The sequence below is a fragment of the Ruditapes philippinarum genome, unplaced genomic scaffold (assembly GCF_026571515.1).
Source record: "Ruditapes philippinarum isolate M1 unplaced genomic scaffold, ASM2657151v2 ctg2641_1_1_1_1, whole genome shotgun sequence".
Classification (NCBI taxonomy): domain Eukaryota; kingdom Metazoa; phylum Mollusca; class Bivalvia; order Venerida; family Veneridae; genus Ruditapes; species Ruditapes philippinarum.
In genome coordinates, this window is record NW_026856119.1 from 74921 (window position 1) to 96043 (window position 21123).

At 32.1% G+C, this 21123-nt stretch overlaps 2 protein-coding genes across 2 annotated transcripts; one reads left to right on the top strand and one right to left on the bottom strand.

Annotated features, from left to right (window-relative positions):
* Positions 1-1105: 1105 nt before the first annotated feature.
* On the bottom strand, positions 1106-12544 carry LOC132745434 (trimethylamine monooxygenase-like). Its single transcript, XM_060734348.1, has 3 exons — positions 12284-12544; positions 4988-5155; positions 1106-1620 (listed from the first exon to the last, which is right to left on the bottom strand). Exons 1-3 carry the CDS (start codon positions 12432-12434, stop codon positions 1106-1108), a joined length of 834 nt encoding a protein of 277 aa, XP_060590331.1. The 5' UTR covers positions 12435-12544.
* Positions 12545-14216: 1672 nt separating this feature from the next.
* Positions 14217-17077, top strand: LOC132745433 (trimethylamine monooxygenase-like; the record flags this gene model as incomplete). The annotated part of the gene is given in 4 exon segments (XM_060734347.1): positions 14217-14594; positions 15354-15518; positions 15834-16530; positions 16732-17077. Coding segments are annotated over 4 exon segments (1356 nt in total), but the record flags the coding sequence as incomplete, so codon positions are not given.
* Between the last annotated feature and the right edge of the window lie 4046 nt (positions 17078-21123).

Sequence of the window (21123 nt, forward strand, 5' to 3'; positions counted from 1 at the left end):
GTTGGTAAATCCCGGAAACTACTCTCTGTAAGTGTGCGAGCAACTCAAACCTATATGGCTCTTGAATATAGACGTTGTAAAAACGCAGGTATATATAAAAACTTACATTTAAAACATCTTTTTGTATGGTGTATAAAATCATTTTAGAGTCTAATTATTTGTTTTTTAGAAAGGTATCTAAACTGTCATCAAATGCTTCCATAAAAGGAACTTGTTTAGGTGACAAAGTTCCGGTATACATAGACCGAAAGCAATGATTTCGGTAATTTTCAATTCCTTCCTCTCGGTGGTCAAACCATAATTTAATGTATTCAATGATCTTCTCAAAGTTCACTGTTCGCCCTGTGCGTGAAACAAGAATTTTCATAATATCTGTCTGGAATTCTAAGACATCGTTATTTGTAATCAGCATGGACGCCCGGGCATGCATCTCTTCAGAGTCTAGTTCCATCTCTGTTTGTGATACCGGCTCATTAGGGAGCGTTTCAATTATGTATCTGCCAATAAAGAAAGACTTGTTGTTATCATATATCTTTGTTTGTTTAATATAACATCCTTAATTTTGAAGAAAAATGAAAATAATTTCGTAAGTACGCTCATTGTACCTGAAACAATATTTAATTTTTTTAACCAATTTGACGTACATCTGGAAGTTTCGATCGAGATAACTCGACTGTATATTCTTAAAACATTACTTATTGCACATTGTAAATAAATTTTTTATTGTGTAACAACATATCTACTTCTTGTACTCGTAAAAGCATAAACGTTGAAATGTAATACATGTAACTTTGCAATAAATGGCACAGTAACCCATACGGATGAAATCGTTCTGACTGCCTGTACATGAAACAGTTATTCCGTTTCTACACTGAGACTTAAGTATAAAACAAATATAAATGAAAAAGATCTTGTTTGCATTGCAACTGTCATCAAATTTACCTGCATACCCAAATGGCTATATTTTCGAAAAGCGATAGTGTGTACAACTGGTGTTGAGCACCTATATAAAACAATTTCCTGTTTCCAGCTTTCAGGAAAAGCGACGATTTGTAAAGTCCTTCAGGATAGAAGGATGTCTCTTCGTCTATTCTCAACCGGCTTTCTAAGAACGGAAAACAACTTTTGTAGCCAGTACATCAACTTCTGCTTGTGTATCATCTTTGAAAAACGCCTGTTTCTTTTCGAAGATCTTCACCAATTGACGTTCTTCGATACCTGGCAACCATTTAAGACCAGTAGGTTTAATTCTGAAAGATATGATAATATGCGTTGCTCCAAATTTCAGACAGTGGATTGCGACATCTTCAGCGGAAAAGGTTGATCCTATAATCAAAATCTTTTGTCCTCTAAATTCATTGGCCTCTTTGAAATCATGTGAATGCATTATGCGACCACTGAAATCTTCGAATCCGGTGAAATAAGGCATGTTTGGAACATTAAAGATACCGTTACAGACAATCACGTGGGTAAATTCATTTTCTTTCGTCTCTCGAATCTTGAGATTTTCAGTTATGACAAGAAAATTATCTTTGTCGTCTTGGAAACGAACATGTCTGACAACAGTGTTGAATCGTATATATCTTATAAGATCGTGATTAGCTGCGTTTTGCCAGCGACCTATTTTTAACAAAAGAAAAGTGTAGAGTTAAATGTGATTTTTATTTTTTGTTCTTCTTCGTAGTGTTGTCATGTGTGTATCAAAGTAAAAAGATAAGGAGAATATATAAATAACTGAATATTTTTTTTTTGTAAAAGGAGAAAAAACATTTTTAACCCTTTTCAATACACTGTTTTAACATTATTTAGCTAATGTTGCGTGAAAATTACTGTACAGAAACAAACGTTTCATTTACAGGAACTCCAATGAGGTTTAAAAGCCTAAAACATAACATTTTTTTTTACATAGATAAACATGAGCACTTTAAACAGAAGTATTAATAAAATATAACTAAGAAGTACACAATAAATACATTGAAAGTCATATGTGTGTGCTATTCTCAGTCCGATTTGAGTGAAAAGCGTTTAAACGCTTTTCAATTTTGGGTCATTTTTCACTATTATAATATTTATTCTGGAAAAACGGAGCGAGCTAATGATCTGAAATTTTGCACATATTTTATTAGTATAGATCTACATCAAATGGAGTAATAATCTCAAAAAATTATTTCCAGTCCCGTCATGTCAAAAAAACCTCAGTGGAGTTCTTCAGGGTACTTCAGCCACCGACATTTAACAAATTAAGCCCATTAGAACAAATAGTAATTAATAAGAGTATTGTAAATGATTCAAATATATTCAAATGGACACATTTCTAAACCTCGGCCATTTTTTACGTCTTTACATGTTGTCAGAGTCAGTCAACGCAAGAAAAAGTATTTTTTAGATAATTTAACAAATACATATTTTTTTGAATGTTTTTGTCTTAATTATGTTGTTCAGGAAAGATGACATATAGGTTTGTTGGTAAAACCAAGGCGGCGTTCAATGAACGCATATAAACCTAATACGTCAATAAACCTAATTACACATGTCGCCATAAATGAATAAATATTAACATTTTCTAAGATATGTACAGTTGGTGGTATGTAACGAATTTGATAAGACAAACCGCTTACACCTGGCATAGACTTTTTTTCTCAAGTTTTTATTTGTGACATTTCATTCCTTAAATTATTTTTGCCGCGCAATGTGGCTTATCAAACGTTTTTATCAAACTATTTGTTTGTTTATTGAGAATGATTGAAATACCTTAACCCTGTATATAACGGTTGGACGAAATTGTCAATGAAAGTCTAGATAAAGCGTCTATCATTGTTAACCAACATATACCAAGACTATTTCGTAAAGCAGAAGTGACATATAGTGTGCAGGGAAAGCGCACCTGCTCTGCCAAGCTATTCTCTCCCCTTTGATTTAGTGATATCGTACAGAACCATGTGACAACAACAATATGCTTTAGAATCGTCTGCTATAGCATCTTATGACTTTATCTCTTATTTCGTTAATAAATTATCCCACCTTGCAAGAACACACGCGAGATAAAATTGTTCCAAGTTTTTAGTGATATTTTTAATGCAATTATCTGTCAAAGGGGTCTGTTGGGGATATAACTTTTATAAAATTAAACCCAAAAATAGAAAAACCCCTACGAAGGAAAAAAACTTAATTAAAAAAACGGAGAAACAAAATGGGATAAAAAGACGTTGGGGGTAATGAACCTTAAAGTTTTTAAAGGGAAAAAAGAATTGTTTTAATTTTTTAAATCAGTCTGTGTTTTAAAAATTTTAAGCTTCATATGTTGCTTTCCCAGATAATTGGAATATGGCCCGTCGTTTTGAAACAAATAAAAAAGTATCTTTCCCCTTGGGTCGGGAAAACCCCCGGGGTTTTTGGTTACCCCGGTTTTAAACTTTTTTGGGGCCCATAGAGGACCCAGGGGAACCTTTTTCGGAACATGGGGGGAGCATTGATCTGTAAACCGTACATTTTTGGGTTTAAAATTGACCTTTCAAAAACCCAAAAGCTAAATACCTTTTGCCGGTACTGTTCCCGGATATACATCTGGGGAATTATTTGGGAAATTTACCCAAATTAACAAAAAAACTTTTTTTCCCGTGATTTTTCAAATTTTTTCAAATAATTTTTTTAAACCGTTTAAGGTAAAAAATTTTAATGTGTTTTTTGAAATTTTTAATGTTTTTTTAATATCATTTTAAAAATTTTACAAACAAAAAAAATTTGTTTATCCCAAAAAATCTAAAAAATTTAAAAATTTTTCGTAGTGGAAATCTCCAACTAGATAGAGATATTTTCTGCAAAAATTTTTTAAAAAAACCTTTTTTTTTAAATTTGTTTTTTTTGGAACTTTCCTTACCCTTTTTGATACGCAGGCTTCATAGCCTCTGATCCCCTTTCAAAATTCCATTTTATTTAGTTCCGTCCATTGTTTTTTAGTTTCGGGCGCCCGCTTTTTGTTGCTTGGGGACCATACGACGCTTTTCATGAAATGGCACGGAAGTGTCACATTGAAGGTTCCATGATAACCGCCGTATGAACACATCTACGGATGTTTCTAAATTCAAAATTTTACTATTTCACGTTTAAATGTTGAATTCTGCTTAAGCCGGTGCTAGGGGGCGTGGACGGTAACTTGCACTTTCCAGTACCGTCCATGAACAGGCTCAATCAAACCGAGCCTGCAACATTTTCAATTTTGCCTTGTTGGGCTTTCTTTAGGGATTCTGTTTTTATCTATTGTATGTTTACTTTAATTCTTTTTGCTTGGAATTATTCAGAAAATGGTATTTAATCATTTTCTTAAAAAGAAATAATGATTTATGTTCGACCTTCTCCGGTCTCAGGTCTTCAACGGTCACTAGTTTCCAAAGACCTTCATCTATATTGATCGATTATTGTCAACTATATTCCTGATACAAACGTTTATTTATCCCCCAAACAATGTTGAAAATAGTTAAATGAAATATCTTTATATCATAAAAAATGTTCCCCGCAGGAAACCATTTTACTTGTATCCGTTGGTGAAAGTTCTGAATGAAGGACTGTAAAATTTGAATTTAGCATTGTTTCAGTTGGTTTTATGTTGAAAAAGTGTTTTCAGGAGAGAAAAAATCCTGAACTTCAGGCAAATACTCGAATCAATATCCGATTTTTAAAAAATAGTTAATGTGTTTTGAAAAGATAGAAACGACTGATGTACAGCTAACTTTCAATCAGTACTTTAAACTTTTGGATTTCTTAATGTATCGTTGATGCTCAATTTAAAAGAAATCATACTCTTGAAATATGAATGTATACATGTTCCCACATTACATATTATGATAATTTAAATTGAATTGACAGCCACATGTTCATTTTTTTACACCACTTTGCTGTTATTGGTTCTTAATAATGATTTCCTTTTACAGCGTCTGAATACATAAAATAATAAGAAAAGTACATTCACATAAGAAAGTGATATACATACCTTCCAAGTTATCCCTTACAACTGAGACCGGAGGGTAGGAGGAGACCGGTTGACCATAATGTTGCTCAAACGTGTAGTCGGGATATTCTACAGATATTTCTTTTGGTGCATTTATCCAGAGGTCTTTGTACATACTGCTATGAGTAGGTTCTCCATATTCGTCAAGAGCTGAATTTCATCAATACAAATGATCGGGTAAGATGAGTTTTCAGAGGAAAACAACAAATTTAGTAAACACGAATCAACAGCTAATTGTTGCATTAATAATCTCATATTATACGTACACATCCATTTTTTGCATTACATTCAAAGAGTAGCTTCATGTGTTATTTAATTCATATCACAAGATAAACAAACTTATATCACCAGTAGGTCACCGTTTACTTTTTGAAACTATGTAATAAGGTGATATATGACATATATGAGATTGGCACACTATGCCTAATTTTCACGGGAATATTTTCTTTTTCATTTGATTCTAAAGGAAGTCTAAGTCTTAAATAATCAACGTTAGATCGGAAAAAAGAAAAGAAACACACTATCACGCCCGTTTAACTCACAACGAGTGAAAAATGTCCATCGGTAAAAATGTTGTGAGCAACTTCCGTTCCTCGTTATGAGCACCCATCTTTTACGTGTGACACGATAAACAAAGTGAGTTTTTCATAATTTTTTAATATTACAGACATTTATGTAAAAATATCGAAATGCAGTTAGCTAGCGATGTGTTTTCCGAGTATGCACATGTAAAGATATTGCCTGTTTGTGGACAATTTGATGGAAATACCATGCGACGCAGTCAGTCGGGGTAGCAGGAAAACTGGAGACAACTTCTCTTTGGAATTTATTTAACATTGAAAACGTCGATTCTGGTGACGTTTTGTGCATTCTAACCTAAAACAGATGCCCACAAGTCTTCAGCGTGAAGTATTATCTGAAAATCTTCATAGAAACGATGATATACCCTTTTTTGCTTTAATCCTCGTTGTGAGCACCATAACCTCGTTGTGAGCAAAGCAAGCACAGTGCGTGTATGGTTTTAATATGTAATTCAAATGGTGAAAATATATTTTTCAATCTACCACAGCAATTAAAACGTTTTTGCAAAGCAGCATTTCTTTGCAAGACGTTGTGCATACCCCAAAGGGAGGCAGTTTTGAACTGTCCGTCTGCCAGTATGTCAATTTGTCCGAAAACTAAACATTGGCCATAACTTTCTTTTAGTAAACGGGTTTGATTCATTTTTGAACGCAACATCCCTTAGCACAAGACCATAGTGTTGGCCATAGTGTTTAGGCACAGCACATCTTTGGACAAGGCTTTTCAGCTATCCTATATTCTTTTGACCTTGACCTCTGAATGACCTTCACCTTGAAGGTCAAATTGTCCAAAAACTTAAAAATTGGTCATAACTTCCTTAATAGCATACGGATTCTACTCATATTTTGAAACAACACCTCTTTAGGAAAGACCTTCAAACTGATCTGTATTTCTTTTACCTTGTACCCTGAATGACCTTCTAGAACATTAAAAAACTTTAACATTGGTCATAACTTAGTAAGTGGAATTAATTCATATTTGGACACAATGCCCCTTTGGACAAGACCTTCCAACTGACCTATATTTATTTCACCTTGACCTTGAATGAGCTTCACATTGAAGATCTAATTGTCCAAAAACAAATAAGCTATTTGGTCCATAAATCAAAGGCTAAAGAACCACTTCAGGGGCATTGTCAACTTACCGTGATAGTTCTTGTTTTACATAACTTGGTCAGTCTTCAGCTCAGGATAAACACACGTATGTGTGTATCACACAGATTGTGAAATTGTTGAAATATTCATAAACTCCCCGTGATGTTCACTCGTGCCACACTAGAGTATACGAAATAAAATAGCTGATTTACCTCCTCTGTTAATCTGATGACTTGTGAATATGAAGAATATTTTTCAAAAAAGAAAAAAAAAGAACTATTGCAAAGAAAAACTATTGTACAAAAACGTTTTGATTGTTTTTGGTAGATTGAAAATTGTATTCTTGCCATTTGAATTACATATTAAAACCAGACAAGCACTGCGCTTGTCTTGCTCACAACGAGGTTATGGTGCTCACAACGAGGATTAAAGCAAAAAAGTGTATATCTTCGTTTCTATGAAGACTTTCAGATTATAATTTACGCTGGAGACTTGTGGGCATCTGTTTTAGGTTAGAATGCACAAAACGTCACCAGAATCGACGTTTTCAATGTTAAATAAGGTCCAAAGAGAAGTTGTCTTCAGTTTTTCAGCTACCCCGACTGACTGCGTCGCACGGTATTTCCATCAAATTGTCCACCAACAGGCAATATCTTTACATATGCATACTCAGAAAACACATCGCTAGCTAACTGCATTTCGATATTTTTACATAAATGTCTGTAATCTTCAAAAATTATGAAAAACTCACCTTGTTTATCGTGTCACACGTCAAATATGGGTGCTCACAACGAGGAACGGAAGTTGCTCACAACATTTTTACCGATGGACATTTTTCACTCGTTGTGAGTTAAACGGGCGTGACTATGTAATTTTAGCAATTTACCAACTAGTGTTTAATGATACTATAGATTTCGATACTTTAAATCATAATGACTGCCCGGTAGGCTAAGTTCGACTCCATAAACTATTTTTTTTCATATTTCTTTTACTTTTTTAATTATTTGCAGCATGCAGCACTAGTGGATGAATCATTTGTTTAATTGTTTATTTTTTAATTCTTTTTTTCTCTTTTTTTATTTCATTACTTTAATATTTACATCTATATATAACTTTTTCATTATTTCAATATGTAAAGTCATACAATATGTGATTTGCATGCACAAAACATAGTACCGTAGTCATGTTTTGCAAACTATTTAAAAAAGGAAACATAAAAAATAGTGCTTCTTTAAGATTCGAACCTACAACATCCAAGTTGAAATTGAAAAGTCACGTCACTGTTGCTATTTATGTCGCACCCCCGAGTTTGATTTTGATTTGAAAGATCATGAATATGACTCAATGACCTGTTTCTATATTCCATACATTTGTCTCTTGTATAGAAACAGTTCTGACTTTAGCCATCTAAGGCCTTTATGTTTCTTTTTGCATGAAGTTTCAAAGTTTTGTCACGTTTACATTTTACCCTTTTATTGTATTACTAAATTTCGAGTCTGTGTGAGTAACGCAGTAAGGGCTATTTTTGCATAGTTTTACTTCTTTTGGTATCTATCGCGGTTTACGATGTGTAAATTACGCTCTTTGTTTTCTACACAATAACTTAGTCTGTAGGCATGCTACGGAATTCCATAAACGACAGCCTACTGTTTACTGTCAACTGCCTACGGTCAACTGCTTACTGTCAACTGCTTACTGTCAACTGCCTACTGTCAACTGCTTACTGTCAACTGCCTACTGTCAACTGCTTACTTTCAACTGCTTAATGCTTACAGCGACTGTTTAATGCTTACTTGATGTTCATTGATGAATGCCAACTGTTACACCTGTCAAATACCCAAAACAGCCTGAAAGTAAATGTTGGCTTTTTACGTACTTCTTCCAATGTGTTTATATGTTATAGTGAGGCCGTTTGAAACAGTATTGGTCAAGGAATTACAGTACTCTGTATCATTAATGAAGACTTTGACTGAAACCTTGGGACTCGTTACATTTATACATGTACATGTATAATTCTCGTTATACTAAGCAGAAATATAAGTATATATCTTTGCAGACATCTGGAACTTTTCCAAATCATAGACCTGTTAACTGTATAAAAATGTTATCAAACCAAATATTACAAGTTTTTTTCTGTCATTAAATCTTGTTCGGTAATTTTGAGCTACCAAATAAAACTGCTTGCTGAATTATTTATACATGTGTATCTCTGTTCAAGCTTGTAAAAGACAGTCATTTAGATACATCTACCATATAACATATATATTATTATATTTGTTCATTAGATGATATTGACCCTATCCTAACTATAGTACTTAATGATATTTTTAAAACGGAGGCCTTGTAATTTCAAGAACGTCGTTGTTTTTACATTTAAATTACAACGGTCAGTTTTATGTTCGCATTTTGAAAATAATGCTATCATATTTTTTTCGAAAATTATCTAGATAATGGTGCTCAAAACGATTTTCAGACAAAATTATATATACCAGTCACGTCTCGGATTACCAGTAGTTCATTCTGATAACCGTTAAACGTACTGGGAGAGTATACCAAATCATACATGGAACCGTTTAGTTGTATCTAAAAAGTTAATACTTGTTCTGGTGATTGTAGACCGTACATTTATACCTTAATTCTACAAAGCCTTAGATTTGACTCAAGAAATTGTTACTTTAGTAGATGTTAAAAAAATATTCGACAGAAGCATGATGCCAAACATGTCAATTATTGTGTTATAATTGGAAAGTCGATGCATAATAAAATCATTGAAAGATCTTTGAGTTACGTGGACATTATTATTTAATACAAAGGAGTGTTAGTAATTGTTTAACGATATGATGAACTGCGGTATCCTAAATTTGAGGCCTTCCGCATGTAATTCTTAAGTTTTTGCAGTTTTGCCTGTGTTACATTCTGATTTTTATAACTTATGATAAAGGCATTAAAACCACAGGAAAGAAAACAGATCAATCAATATATTGCTGGACGGCTGTCTTTTTATTTCATTGTCTTTAGGTTAATTTGTAAAGCTGTTTTGAAGAGAAATATTCAGTTAACTTGCCAGATTTTGGAGCTTCAGGTGTATTTCTTATGGAACTAAAAATATAACGTAATCTTCATCTTCCTAATACATACTTTTCGCGATCCTATGCATTTAAAATTGATGGACTAAGACACTATTGTGGACAATGTTGAATATCATTTTTTCCAACTTGGTCATGTTACAACATTCAACAAACAAACTTTGCTTTATGGTTAACATATATATAACCATTTTCATTTCATTTTGTCATAATTTTGTTTTCCGGGGAGCTAAACATAAACAAAATTACAAGAAAATTATGATATTTTATTTTTAAAGAATTTTTTTATTTACAATTAAAATGAAAAACAAAATACACTTATTGATTATAACACCACATAAAAAGTGTTTAGTCCCAATAATAAGACCAGTAAGCTAATATTTTCTTGTATACACCGTTATTTAAAAATAAAAATTATTACACGCCTGTAAAAAATCAAAATCTATATAACATATTTGTAAAGTTTCGGGGAAGTAATTAATATAAAAGCAGAATTATAATTCAAAGTTCTGTTATGAATTATATAATTGTTATGAGATTAATCATATTAATGTAAATATACTCTGCAATATTAATTGATATACATGTTGTAAGAAAATCTCTACACTATCACGATGTCTTAGAACTGTTTACCTTAGTTGTCAAACTTCTAGAATAGTAATGACTTTCATTGGATGATTCTGGCAAATACGGAGGCAGATTTGCTCTATGGTTTTACTTGCGGTAATTGCAAAAAGAAGTAGAAAAGATAACCAACCTTAAAGTTCACTTTTAAGTGTGTTTGTTAACAAGATAATTATAAAAATTATATAAAAGATGGATTTTAAAACAAACACGTCAGAAAATATATTGTAACATCAACATGATCATTTTGTCTATCAGAAATTTTTAAGTAAATTTAAATAGTTAAGAATCTATTATTTTTCAGAGTTTTTCAATAGCACAATGGCTTTTCATAAACGTAAAATAAGCTGATCCCAGCTGTAATTTATCACTTCATGTTTGCACTCTTTATGTCATTGAAATATTGAACGTTTTTGAAACAATTTGAATACAGCCAAGTTTGTCTTTGTTTATGCTTTCAGAAGGAAGCCAGTTAAACTCGTCTATAAGCACAAATACATTTATGTAGTCCTTTTCCTCTTCCATTGTAATTTCAATATTTTCATACAGGTGTATTGGTTCTGTTACTTGTCTGTGAAGTCAATGAAAGTATAGGCTGTTCCTCCATTGAAATGTTTCTGTCAGATTTATCATCCTCTGTACTGGAATAAAATTGATTCTATAATTAACCTTCAAAGCACATATGTTTGCAACATAAACTATCAAGAATCAACTTAACATAAATGCATAACATAACATCTAATAAGGAATTACACATTTATAAGCTATAACTAACAGCCAATGAAAACTGAACCAAAATGATCTCGTAAATGAACTCACACATGTTTGATTATGAGAGAATGTTTTGCCTAAATTTCACCAGTGATTTCACCAGTATATTACAGATATTCTTCTAGAAATGTTGTCAAATGAAAGTTTAATAAACTATAAAATTCTAAATAAAATAAGGGAGTGTTGACATAATGGTCCAGATCTCCGCCACTCAACCGAGGAATAGTGGGCTCAGGCCCGTCAATGTTGATTGTCGAACACAGATACTTTGTGAATAATTTATCATTAAGTTGATTTACCCTAAAATGAGTCCTATATTTGACAATTTATCAATTACCTGTGCAAAAGGCACGTGGAACCATTTCATAACATAATCAAAGCAGTGTGCAATGGTGGGACATACACAAGTCATTGCAATGAATTCGAAATTACAAATTATTAGGCTATAAAATAATCCTTTTTAATTTACTTACCATTGTTTTCCGCAAAGTTTACCTTCAACAAAATGGCGGGCGCACATGTGTGTACATTCGGAATACTTCTATTTGATCCATACATAGACTTAGACTGTCAATAAGCAGTTAGCAGTAGGCAGTGAGCAGCAGGCTGTCCAGTTAGCAGTAGGCAGTGAGCAGTAGGATGTCGTTTATGGAATTCCGTAGCATGCTGCTTTAATCTTTCATTCAAATTAATACGGGTAAAATAGTATGACATACATTTCTGTTTCGAGTTCACGGTGCAACTCTTGCTTTTATATTAAATATGTGCTTCAAAGTTATAGACATGCCAATACAATTAACACACAAACAGAGACGTTTATCGTACAGACGTACCTGATTTTTAAAATCATAATTGTACAAGAAGAAAGTTTTAATGTGAACTCTTCTATGATTAATGATAAATGCATACTTACGTAATTTTAGAGTGTTTTTTTTTTTCTTATTACTTTTTTCATTATTTTCTATGTGGAAATACATTGTTTTTGTTGTTGCTGTTGTTACTATTATCAATACAATACAATAAAAATAATTCCTAAAAATAACATAGCATTTTGTCCCTAACATGTAAATTCTATGCATCATCAAACATAATTCATAAACATTTTAGAATAGCTTCCTCACCTGTTCTACACGTAAAATTCCACTGTCCACCCCACGTGCTTTGCTTCTCGTAGCAGACAACATCGGGCATTTTATCAAGCTTTGCAAACTGGAATAACGCCGACATTCCTGACGGCCCGGCGCCGATAATGCACATCTTTTTCGAAGTCATGTTTCTAAATTCTACAAGTATACAATATAAAGATAGGCACAATGTTTCAGTATAAATACAGTCCAAAAACAAACAAAAAATATCTAAACCTGTTTATTTACATGGGCAACTCCAATGCTAAGGGGAAGTAACATTTCAAAGGTAAAAATGTAATATCATTGGTAGAGATTTTACATATTCCTCGTTTGTGCTTAAATTTTATCGTGTTTTTTGTCTTTATTCTAATTATTATACATAATACATGTATATAATATTTATTATAACATTTCATCATATATTGATAATGAATACCATTTAAATATAGAACATCGACTTTGTCCTCCCTTATTTCCAGGTTAGTCCATTTTCTTGTTTTATCATAAGCACGTGTTTCATTTTATTGCAATATATAATTTATTATTAGCACGTGTTGTAATTTATTACAAATTATAAATCGGATATAGTGGATAGAGGTATATCATTATAAATAAGGAGATTGTTCTTTAACAAATGTAAACATAAAGATTTATATTTTGGGGATTAACAAAGACACGTTTATTCAAAAATAGGCTGACGTCTTTGATATTCATCATCACCATCATCAAAACTTAAATTGAGAGTAAACTATGAAAACCAAAGCGTGTTCAATTTAACACAAAAAGTTATCCTTTTTTATCTGGCTTTAAATTAAACATGTTTTCACCGTTGAATCGTGATATGTCATAAATCTCAATCATGTGCTACGTTAATATAAAGTCAATAGTAATACCATAAAGCAGTCAGGAGATCTATGGCGTGATAATTTGATATATCATTAATGGAAGTACACAAATGTATATGCATGTGTGCAGTTTGTAATAACATTACCTTTATCGTTTTATGATTGCAATTAAGCATGAACAATTCACACTTAATTTTCGCACCTTCAGAAATGTTCGTTTTTTTTCGGTCTTTCTATTTATTACCCGTCTGATTTGTATCGGTTTGCATTGGTGGCTGATGGTGGCTATATCTATATATGGCGGCATTGCGACAACGTACCACACGACAAAGCACCGTTTGGCGTGCTTCGTAAATGACAGGACGACAAGACAACAGTGCGACAACGCACGGCCGCTTGGCGAGTTTCGCTTGCGACAAGACGACAAGATGAAAAGGCGATAATGATATAGGTTGCTTGTCGCTATCGACAACGCAACGCGCAAAGTGTACCAGCCACTATAGTTAACTACAGTAAAGGTAAACTTAGTAATGTTCTTTATCAATGCAGTATTTGAATAATAATTAACCATATGAATCATTGATATTCGTGAAATATTACCAAACGCATTTTTAGTAAAATATTTACCCGTGCGACTGTACGGCTCTTCAAGCCTTTGATATATTTATCGTCGTGATATAAATGATGACATCAATGAAAACGACACAAATTGTCAGTAGCGTACACTTCCATGGATATCAGAAATTATAATTCTGTTTCTTTATACGAATTAGCACATGTTTTGTTGTTTGATGCTTTATTTCTACAGGTACATAGTTATAAAGACGGTAGTTAATGCACAATACTAACCTTTGGGGAATCAAAAAGTAACAGTTAATTCTGACTCATTATTAATATCCAATCTTTTTAATAAGACAATTATAAGACTTTATTTAAAATAAATGTGTTATATACCGGGTATGTTACTGACTGGATATTTTGTACTTATATTCATAACACATCAGTAACCTACATCATTGACATTATGTATTTGGTTAAGAAATTGAAAGTTTTGGATAAATGAGAAGCCGTTAAGGTCTGCTAACACTGAATGGATAGAATATTTTAAACTGTCTACATCAATTGTATGTTTTACATAAACCATGGTGTATATGTGAAATAGAGAAGATGCGATAACACTTTACAGCCTTCAACTATGCAAATTAGGCCAACTTTAATGCAATATGATATATGCACTGTCAAACAAACGAGGTTTAAACAGTTGAGTTTAAACAGTTTTTACAATCGGCGACACAAACATTGAAAGTTAAATATGGATAAAAAGATCTGTATAATTGGTGCTGGACCTTGCGGAATGGCAACATTGTTTCATTTTTCAAAATTAAAACAAATGCCTGATGTCGTTTGTTATGAGAAGCAGCGAACTTGGGGAGGGTTATGGAATTTTTCTTGGAGAACAGGTATAAAAATTTACAGTATGAAAACATAAAATACCTAAATGTTGTTGAATTTGATAGACATAGTCTAAGACTATGTTCCTACACGCTTGAAATTGATAGGTGAAAGTATAAATTTAAGAAAATGTAAACTTTTGGTGCCTTCTGGGTGTCCTGCTTTGGTGTGTTCAGGGGGCGTCGTCCTGTGAACGTTGCCTTTGCCTTGTTGATCTTTATTCTTGTTATTTTGTTTATATAAATTGAATTTGAATACCACGTCTTGCTATGTTGCCCCACGTAAAGTGAACTAAGAAAAAAAAATATACCATCAACAATTCCTTTGCATCTTTAGAATATTAGCTTCTAGTAACAATACTTCTAACAGAAACACAACTACAAATTGTTATCATACTTTGAAATTACAAACTGAAATAATTACAAATGTTTCTGCTTCTTAAGTCTGAATTATTTCATTGTATTTGTTTTCTTTCAAAATGTTAATCAATGTAGTTCCGTATTTCTTTTTAACATATTCATATTGAAACAGTTGATATGGATGTTTTTCATTACTGTCATTCTTAATGTAAGCTAAAATGCTATTCTTTGGATGAATTTGTTTTGTCTTTGCCATCCCTTTTTTATATTTGTCAAAGGTATTTTGTATGCAAATAAACATAAAGTATGAAGTAGAATTAAATTGCATAATTTTGTTTTCATTTAAATGTTGTCTTATTCAAAGAGAGTTTTATTTTTTCTCCTAAATCTAAATATATATTAAACCAGGAGTTGATGAGCACGGAGAACCTTGCCCAAATGGAATGTATAGAAACCTATGGAGTAATTCAATAAAAGAAATTATGGAATTTCCGGATTACACATTTGAAAAACACTTTGGTAAAACTACGCCTACTTATTTGCCTAGGAGTGCCATGAGGGACTATTTGGAAGGTAAAGAGTTTTGGTTTATTTGTTCAATAAGTATTTTTAGTGCGATCTAATATTAAAATTTTCGAAAATAGTCTAAACCTGTGTACAATTTAAGATTTAAACAATAGCACACTTTGTTTGAATTTGATAGCATTGGTAAATAAGTATATTCATATGTGTAATATGTTTTATTCAAATTTTTATCATTTAATAGCTATGATTTCGACAACATGAGACTTTTAACATAATCACTTATAACTATGTAAATAGTCATGTTTATTGTAGGTGACATATAGTCCATTGGGCGGGTTACTTAAAGTGATTTGTTATTTTCAGGTCACTGGACAAATGGTGCATGCACAGATCTTAAGAAGTTTATAGCGTTCAATACAGTAGTGAGATATGTAAAATTTAATGACGATGAGAACAATTTTATCGTCACAGTAGTTGATCATAGCACTGGCGAGACAAGAGAAGAAATATTTTCTCATGTTGTCGTTGCAACTGGAATTTTCAACACTCCAAATGCACCAGAAATCAACGGTATTGGTGAGTTTCACGGTCGTATTCTACACGCCCATGATTTCCGCGATGCACAAGAGTTTACAGGTAAAAGAGTTCTGCTCATAGGAGCTGGATTTTCTGGTGAGGATCTTGCTCTTCAGATGCTTAAATATAATGCAGAACGGGTTATTTTATCTCACAGAACTGCCCCAAAAAGTTCCACATGTATTATGCCAGCTGGCATCGAAGAAAGACCGCAGGTTGATAGGTTTGAAACAACAAGAGTCCATTTCATTGACCAAACATTTGCTGATATTGATGCTGTCATATTCTGTACAGGTTACATTAATCACTTTCCTTTCCTTGAAAGTAGATTTCGGATAGATGAGAAAACGCATTTGTATCCAGAAGGTTTATACAAAGCTGCTTTGTACATTAAAGCAGGAAACAGAAATTTGTTCTACGTTGGAGCACAGGAGCAACTTTTTACATTTCATCTTTTCGATGTAATTGCAAACTGGACCGTAAAGTAAGTAATAATCTCAATTTTTATATGATACAGTTTTTTTCTTTTTGTTTGTCTACTCTCATTAAAAACTACTGTACAGTGTAGATGCAATAAAAATGAGGAAAAAAACACGAACATAATCAATAAAACTATTTAAATGCTAAGTTTGTTTGAAACACATAATTAAGTTATTGTTTATCTGAATTTACAAAATATCTTCAGATATATCGTAGGTCAGTTGAAAGAAGAGCCAAAATGTCAAGAAGAGATGGAAACTGACGCTAATATCTGGCACTCTAGATGCGAAGCAGTTAGAAGTGAAACTGATGCGTTTGAAGTTCAGTCTGACCTTGTTGATCATTTGGCTAATCTCGGAGGATATACAAAAGATATTATGAAAACTGTGCCGCATATCCGAAGATGGTTCCAAGAAAGAAAGAGAATAGATAAAGGGCTTGCGAACTACAGAGATGTTTGTTATGCAAATATCCACAGTGGAAAAATGGCGCCGAAGCAAACACCGTTTATGGAGAATTACGATGATAGCATTGAGGCGTACTTGAAGTTTAGTGTTTAAATCTTTATATAAACCAGCATGCCTTCAGATTCATGCTAATATTCATGAAAATATTGATAATTTATTTAAAAGTAGGATTTTGCAAAGTGACCAAAGAAAGCAATTTACACATTGCAAATGGCACTTAGAATCCACGTAAATAACAATACAGAGGTCAAAATATGAAGAAAAAAACTTACTGTGTTAGTTGCACAATAGAGATATGGTGATAAATACTGCAATATCAGTCATCAATCACACATAACTTGTAAATTATTACTTGAATCTTTTAACTTTTCTTGAAATCTCTGTAAATGTTTCTCAAGTTTGATTTTCTTGATTTTTTTTGCCTGATCTGAAGGCATGCAGTTTAAAGAAAGTTTACTCAAATGTCTAAACTCTTCTTTTTGTCTTCATTTTTCAAACGTGTGTGAATACTTTACAATGTTTCATTTCGCTTTTGCAAACTAGTTAACGATGTTTATTTCAATATTTGTTGTCAATAACTCTTCAAACTAAATAATCTCAAGACTATAAATTCAAAATTAAGATATTTTTTTTATATAACATCTTTGTAAACATATTATAAAGTATCTTCATTCCATGTGCACGTAAGTTGTTTATTAAGTATAATTGAGTGGTAAAATTAACCCTAGCTGATTATTGGGCCAGACAAGCGTAATTTCATATATACTTTCTGGACAAAAGAAAGTGAATGTCAAGCTAAATGTAAAGATATTGGTCTCATTAAAAAGCTAATGTAAAATTAATTGTGGGACATATTTGTCTTCAATTAAGTGGTAATGTTTATACTTTTTGTGTTCTCTTCTCTTTATTTTCTTTCTTTAGAATTTACTTAATATTATAGAAATGTTTAAGCTCCAGGCTTTATGGTTTCAAGGGAAATTGTTTTAAAAACTTCACAATATACATATATTGGAAATCTATGACACCAGCTAGTTTTGACCCTGGGGCTTTCATTTAAACAATTTTAGCCCTGTCGATGAGGTTTCGTGCCAAATATCTTAGGTCTAATTATTATGGCTGCAGAGGAAATAGTTCTTAAAGAATTTACCATAAACATAAAAGACAAACTCATGATCCCCTTGAGTGGTGCCAATTTGACTAAATGGCTTTTATTTGAACAAAAATGGAAGAAGGCTACTGCCAAATATCTAAGCTATAGCCTTTATAACTTCAGAGAAACTGATCTTTAAATATTTTTCCTTCGGTTGCCATGGCAACCTGAGTGATGCATGCAATGATATATTTTACAACTTTAAAAGATCTCCTAGAAAGTTTTGATGTTATTAACCTTGCGGTTAAGGAGAAGGTGTTGTATAAGGAAGTGTGGACGGACGCAAGACGACTGACGGTGAGCTAAAATATATGACGTCAGACTGATAAATGTGTTGTTATAGGTTCACAGTGATTACATTTTTCAGCTTACTGTAAACATAAAAAAGAAAGAAAGTTTTATAACATACAGATTTAGTTATTGAACTTAGAAAATGAAAAATATGTGTATATATTTACCTTCCATATAATCTCTAACAACTGAGACCGCAGGGTAAGAGGATGTCGGTTTACGAAAATGTTTTTTCAAACGTGTAGCCGGGATATTCTAGGCTGATTTCTTTTGGCGCATTTATCCAGAGGTCTTTGTACATTCTGTTACTGCTTTGTGTAAATAAGATTGTTTTCAATTCAATGTTCTTTTATAAGACAAGAAACGTTGGTGGTTAAAAAGTCGATTATAAAAATTCAGAACGAAAATAACTTTGGTAAGATCTGTACGGAAATAAAATCTCTATAAAAATAATGCAGGTATGAAAATACATCTTTGTACCCCCGAAAATAAGAACTATATGGAGGCATGAATTATACGGAAATAAGGTCTATACTAAAATAGTACCTGTATGAAAAAAATAACTATATAAAAATATAATATTCACGAAAATAATATATACATATTTCAGATTAATAATACGAAAATATTTAAGATAACCGTATGATGAACTGTACGAAAATAAGATCTGTATGAAAATAATATATTTGAAAATAAGAGATATACAAAAAAACAGTATGTATGAAAATATCTATGTATAGCTAAAAGGTATGAAAAAATACTATATTAATATTTAACGTTATTGTTTTAATTAGATTATGCAAGGACCATGTGTTTATATTTGAAAGACGAAAATAATGAGGAAACACGTGAACGCGTATAACAAGTGTGTATATGATTATCGGTAGCAATTAACGCTAGCTCTAATACGATTATTGAATTATTGGATTATCGCACTTATCGTATAAACAGAAATACAATAAATTTATTTTGTACAATCATTTGAAGCATTCCCATCAACATAAAATGTTGTTTTCGTAAACGTGAACATATTTTCGTACAATCCAGTGCGTTCCTTACTTGTCATGCATTCTCTCGTATAATAAGTACACTTTATCTTTTATTGCATTTCATTCAAACTTCATATTTAGATCTAGCTATGAACATTATGCAACGATAAACTCGAGGAAATTAATTGCCGAATGAATTCAAAATTGATAAACGTTCTTTTTGTCATGATTATTTTTTATTTTTGAAACTGCATTAAAATTTTCCATTTAGAATTATTAGTAAATAATTTCGTCACATAGACCTTTCACCGTCTTGAGATGATAAGTTTAATATTTTGCCAGATATGATTACAATAATTACGTACATTTAAAATCCGAAACATTTTTTTTCCAAATATGTGCTTCGAAGCCAATGGACATGACGGACTGGAAATATTTTTTCGATATTAATGTTTAATATGATATAAGGTCCAGACCAATAACATGTGTGCAAAATTGCGGGTCACTCCCTCCCTCCGTTGTGTGTGTGTGTGTGTGTTTTTTTTTTTTTTTTTTTTTTTTTTTTTTTTTTTTTGTTGTTTTTTTTTTTTTCAAAAATATTTATTCTAATTGTGAAAAATAACGAAACCTTGAAAAGCGTCGCAACGATTTTCACTAAAATCGGGATAAAATAGCACACAAATACGATTTACAACAAAGACGCGCAAAGACTCGTGATGGTCCCTCTCTCTCTTAATTAATTTTGTATTAATTCATATTTTAATAAAATATAAGATGTTCACTTGAAAGGTTTTATACATCTAGGCCCCGCCTATTAATTTTCGTCTATTTCATATATGGAGTTACAAAATCGTTTACAAATGTTACTCGCGTTAGAATGTAAAAGAAAAGTGTGGTGTTGTAAACCTGAGTGTGTCAAGTTGACGCATTTGCATTCTCAACGTCATGATGCACACCATTAAACGTATTGTGTACGTTCTATCATTTACATTTCTACATGTCGCAAATTGGAAGTTATACATGTGTAAATACAGTTTGCAATTTATCTAAGTTGCATGTTAAAAGCTTCAATTTTATCAAATCAAGATAATCAAAATGCTTAATACCAGTGCAGTATGTAACTCTCGGATCGACAATAAGATTTTTACTTATCTGTTTAGTAGAACCGAACTATCGACTGTCAAGATTTAAAGGCTGGATTTTTGGCGACGAATAGACTCCATAAAACTGGAGAATACTAGTTTCAGTCTGTTTCAAATGCTTAACTATTTATTAAATTAAAATTGACCGGCGTTCTGTTTAATGTACTGTTGAATGTGTCAAAGAAAGTCTGAAGCCCCGTAAAGCAATTTAATCAGGTACATGTATACAAAATAAAAGTTCTTGTAATCAGTTAGGATAAAAGTGCATTTCTTAATCATCTCAATATATAATTACTAAAGATTGTCCAGTAACGCTCGGACGCTTACCGTTATCGTTTTAAAGGGTGATAATTGTGTCTCAAGCATATTATTCATTTTTGTTCAATTGCCTCCCTTTTAGCACGATTAACGTGCTGTTACATGTACATGAAGCGAATCCAAATCTTTTTGATCGATTCTCGATGTCGCGTACAATAATATAGATAAATAGAAGGCAATGATACCACACGATATGTTATTGGTTTGTGTTAATTAATACCTAGACATAACTTAAACAGA

Bases quoted from the DNA above. Each gene is read 5' to 3' on its own strand.
- LOC132745434 (XM_060734348.1), bottom strand. From the start codon at position 12,434: ATGACTTCGAAAAAGATGTGCATTATCGGCGCCGGGCCGTCAGGAATG. The intron at 5,156-12,283 runs GTGAGGAAGCTA...GATGAAATTCAG, and splicing joins GAATTTTACGTGTAGAACAG to CTCTTGACGAATATGGAGAA. The intron at 1,621-4,987 runs GTATGTATATCA...TGTTAAAAATAG, and splicing joins TGTAAGGGATAACTTGGAAG to GTCGCTGGCAAAACGCAGCT.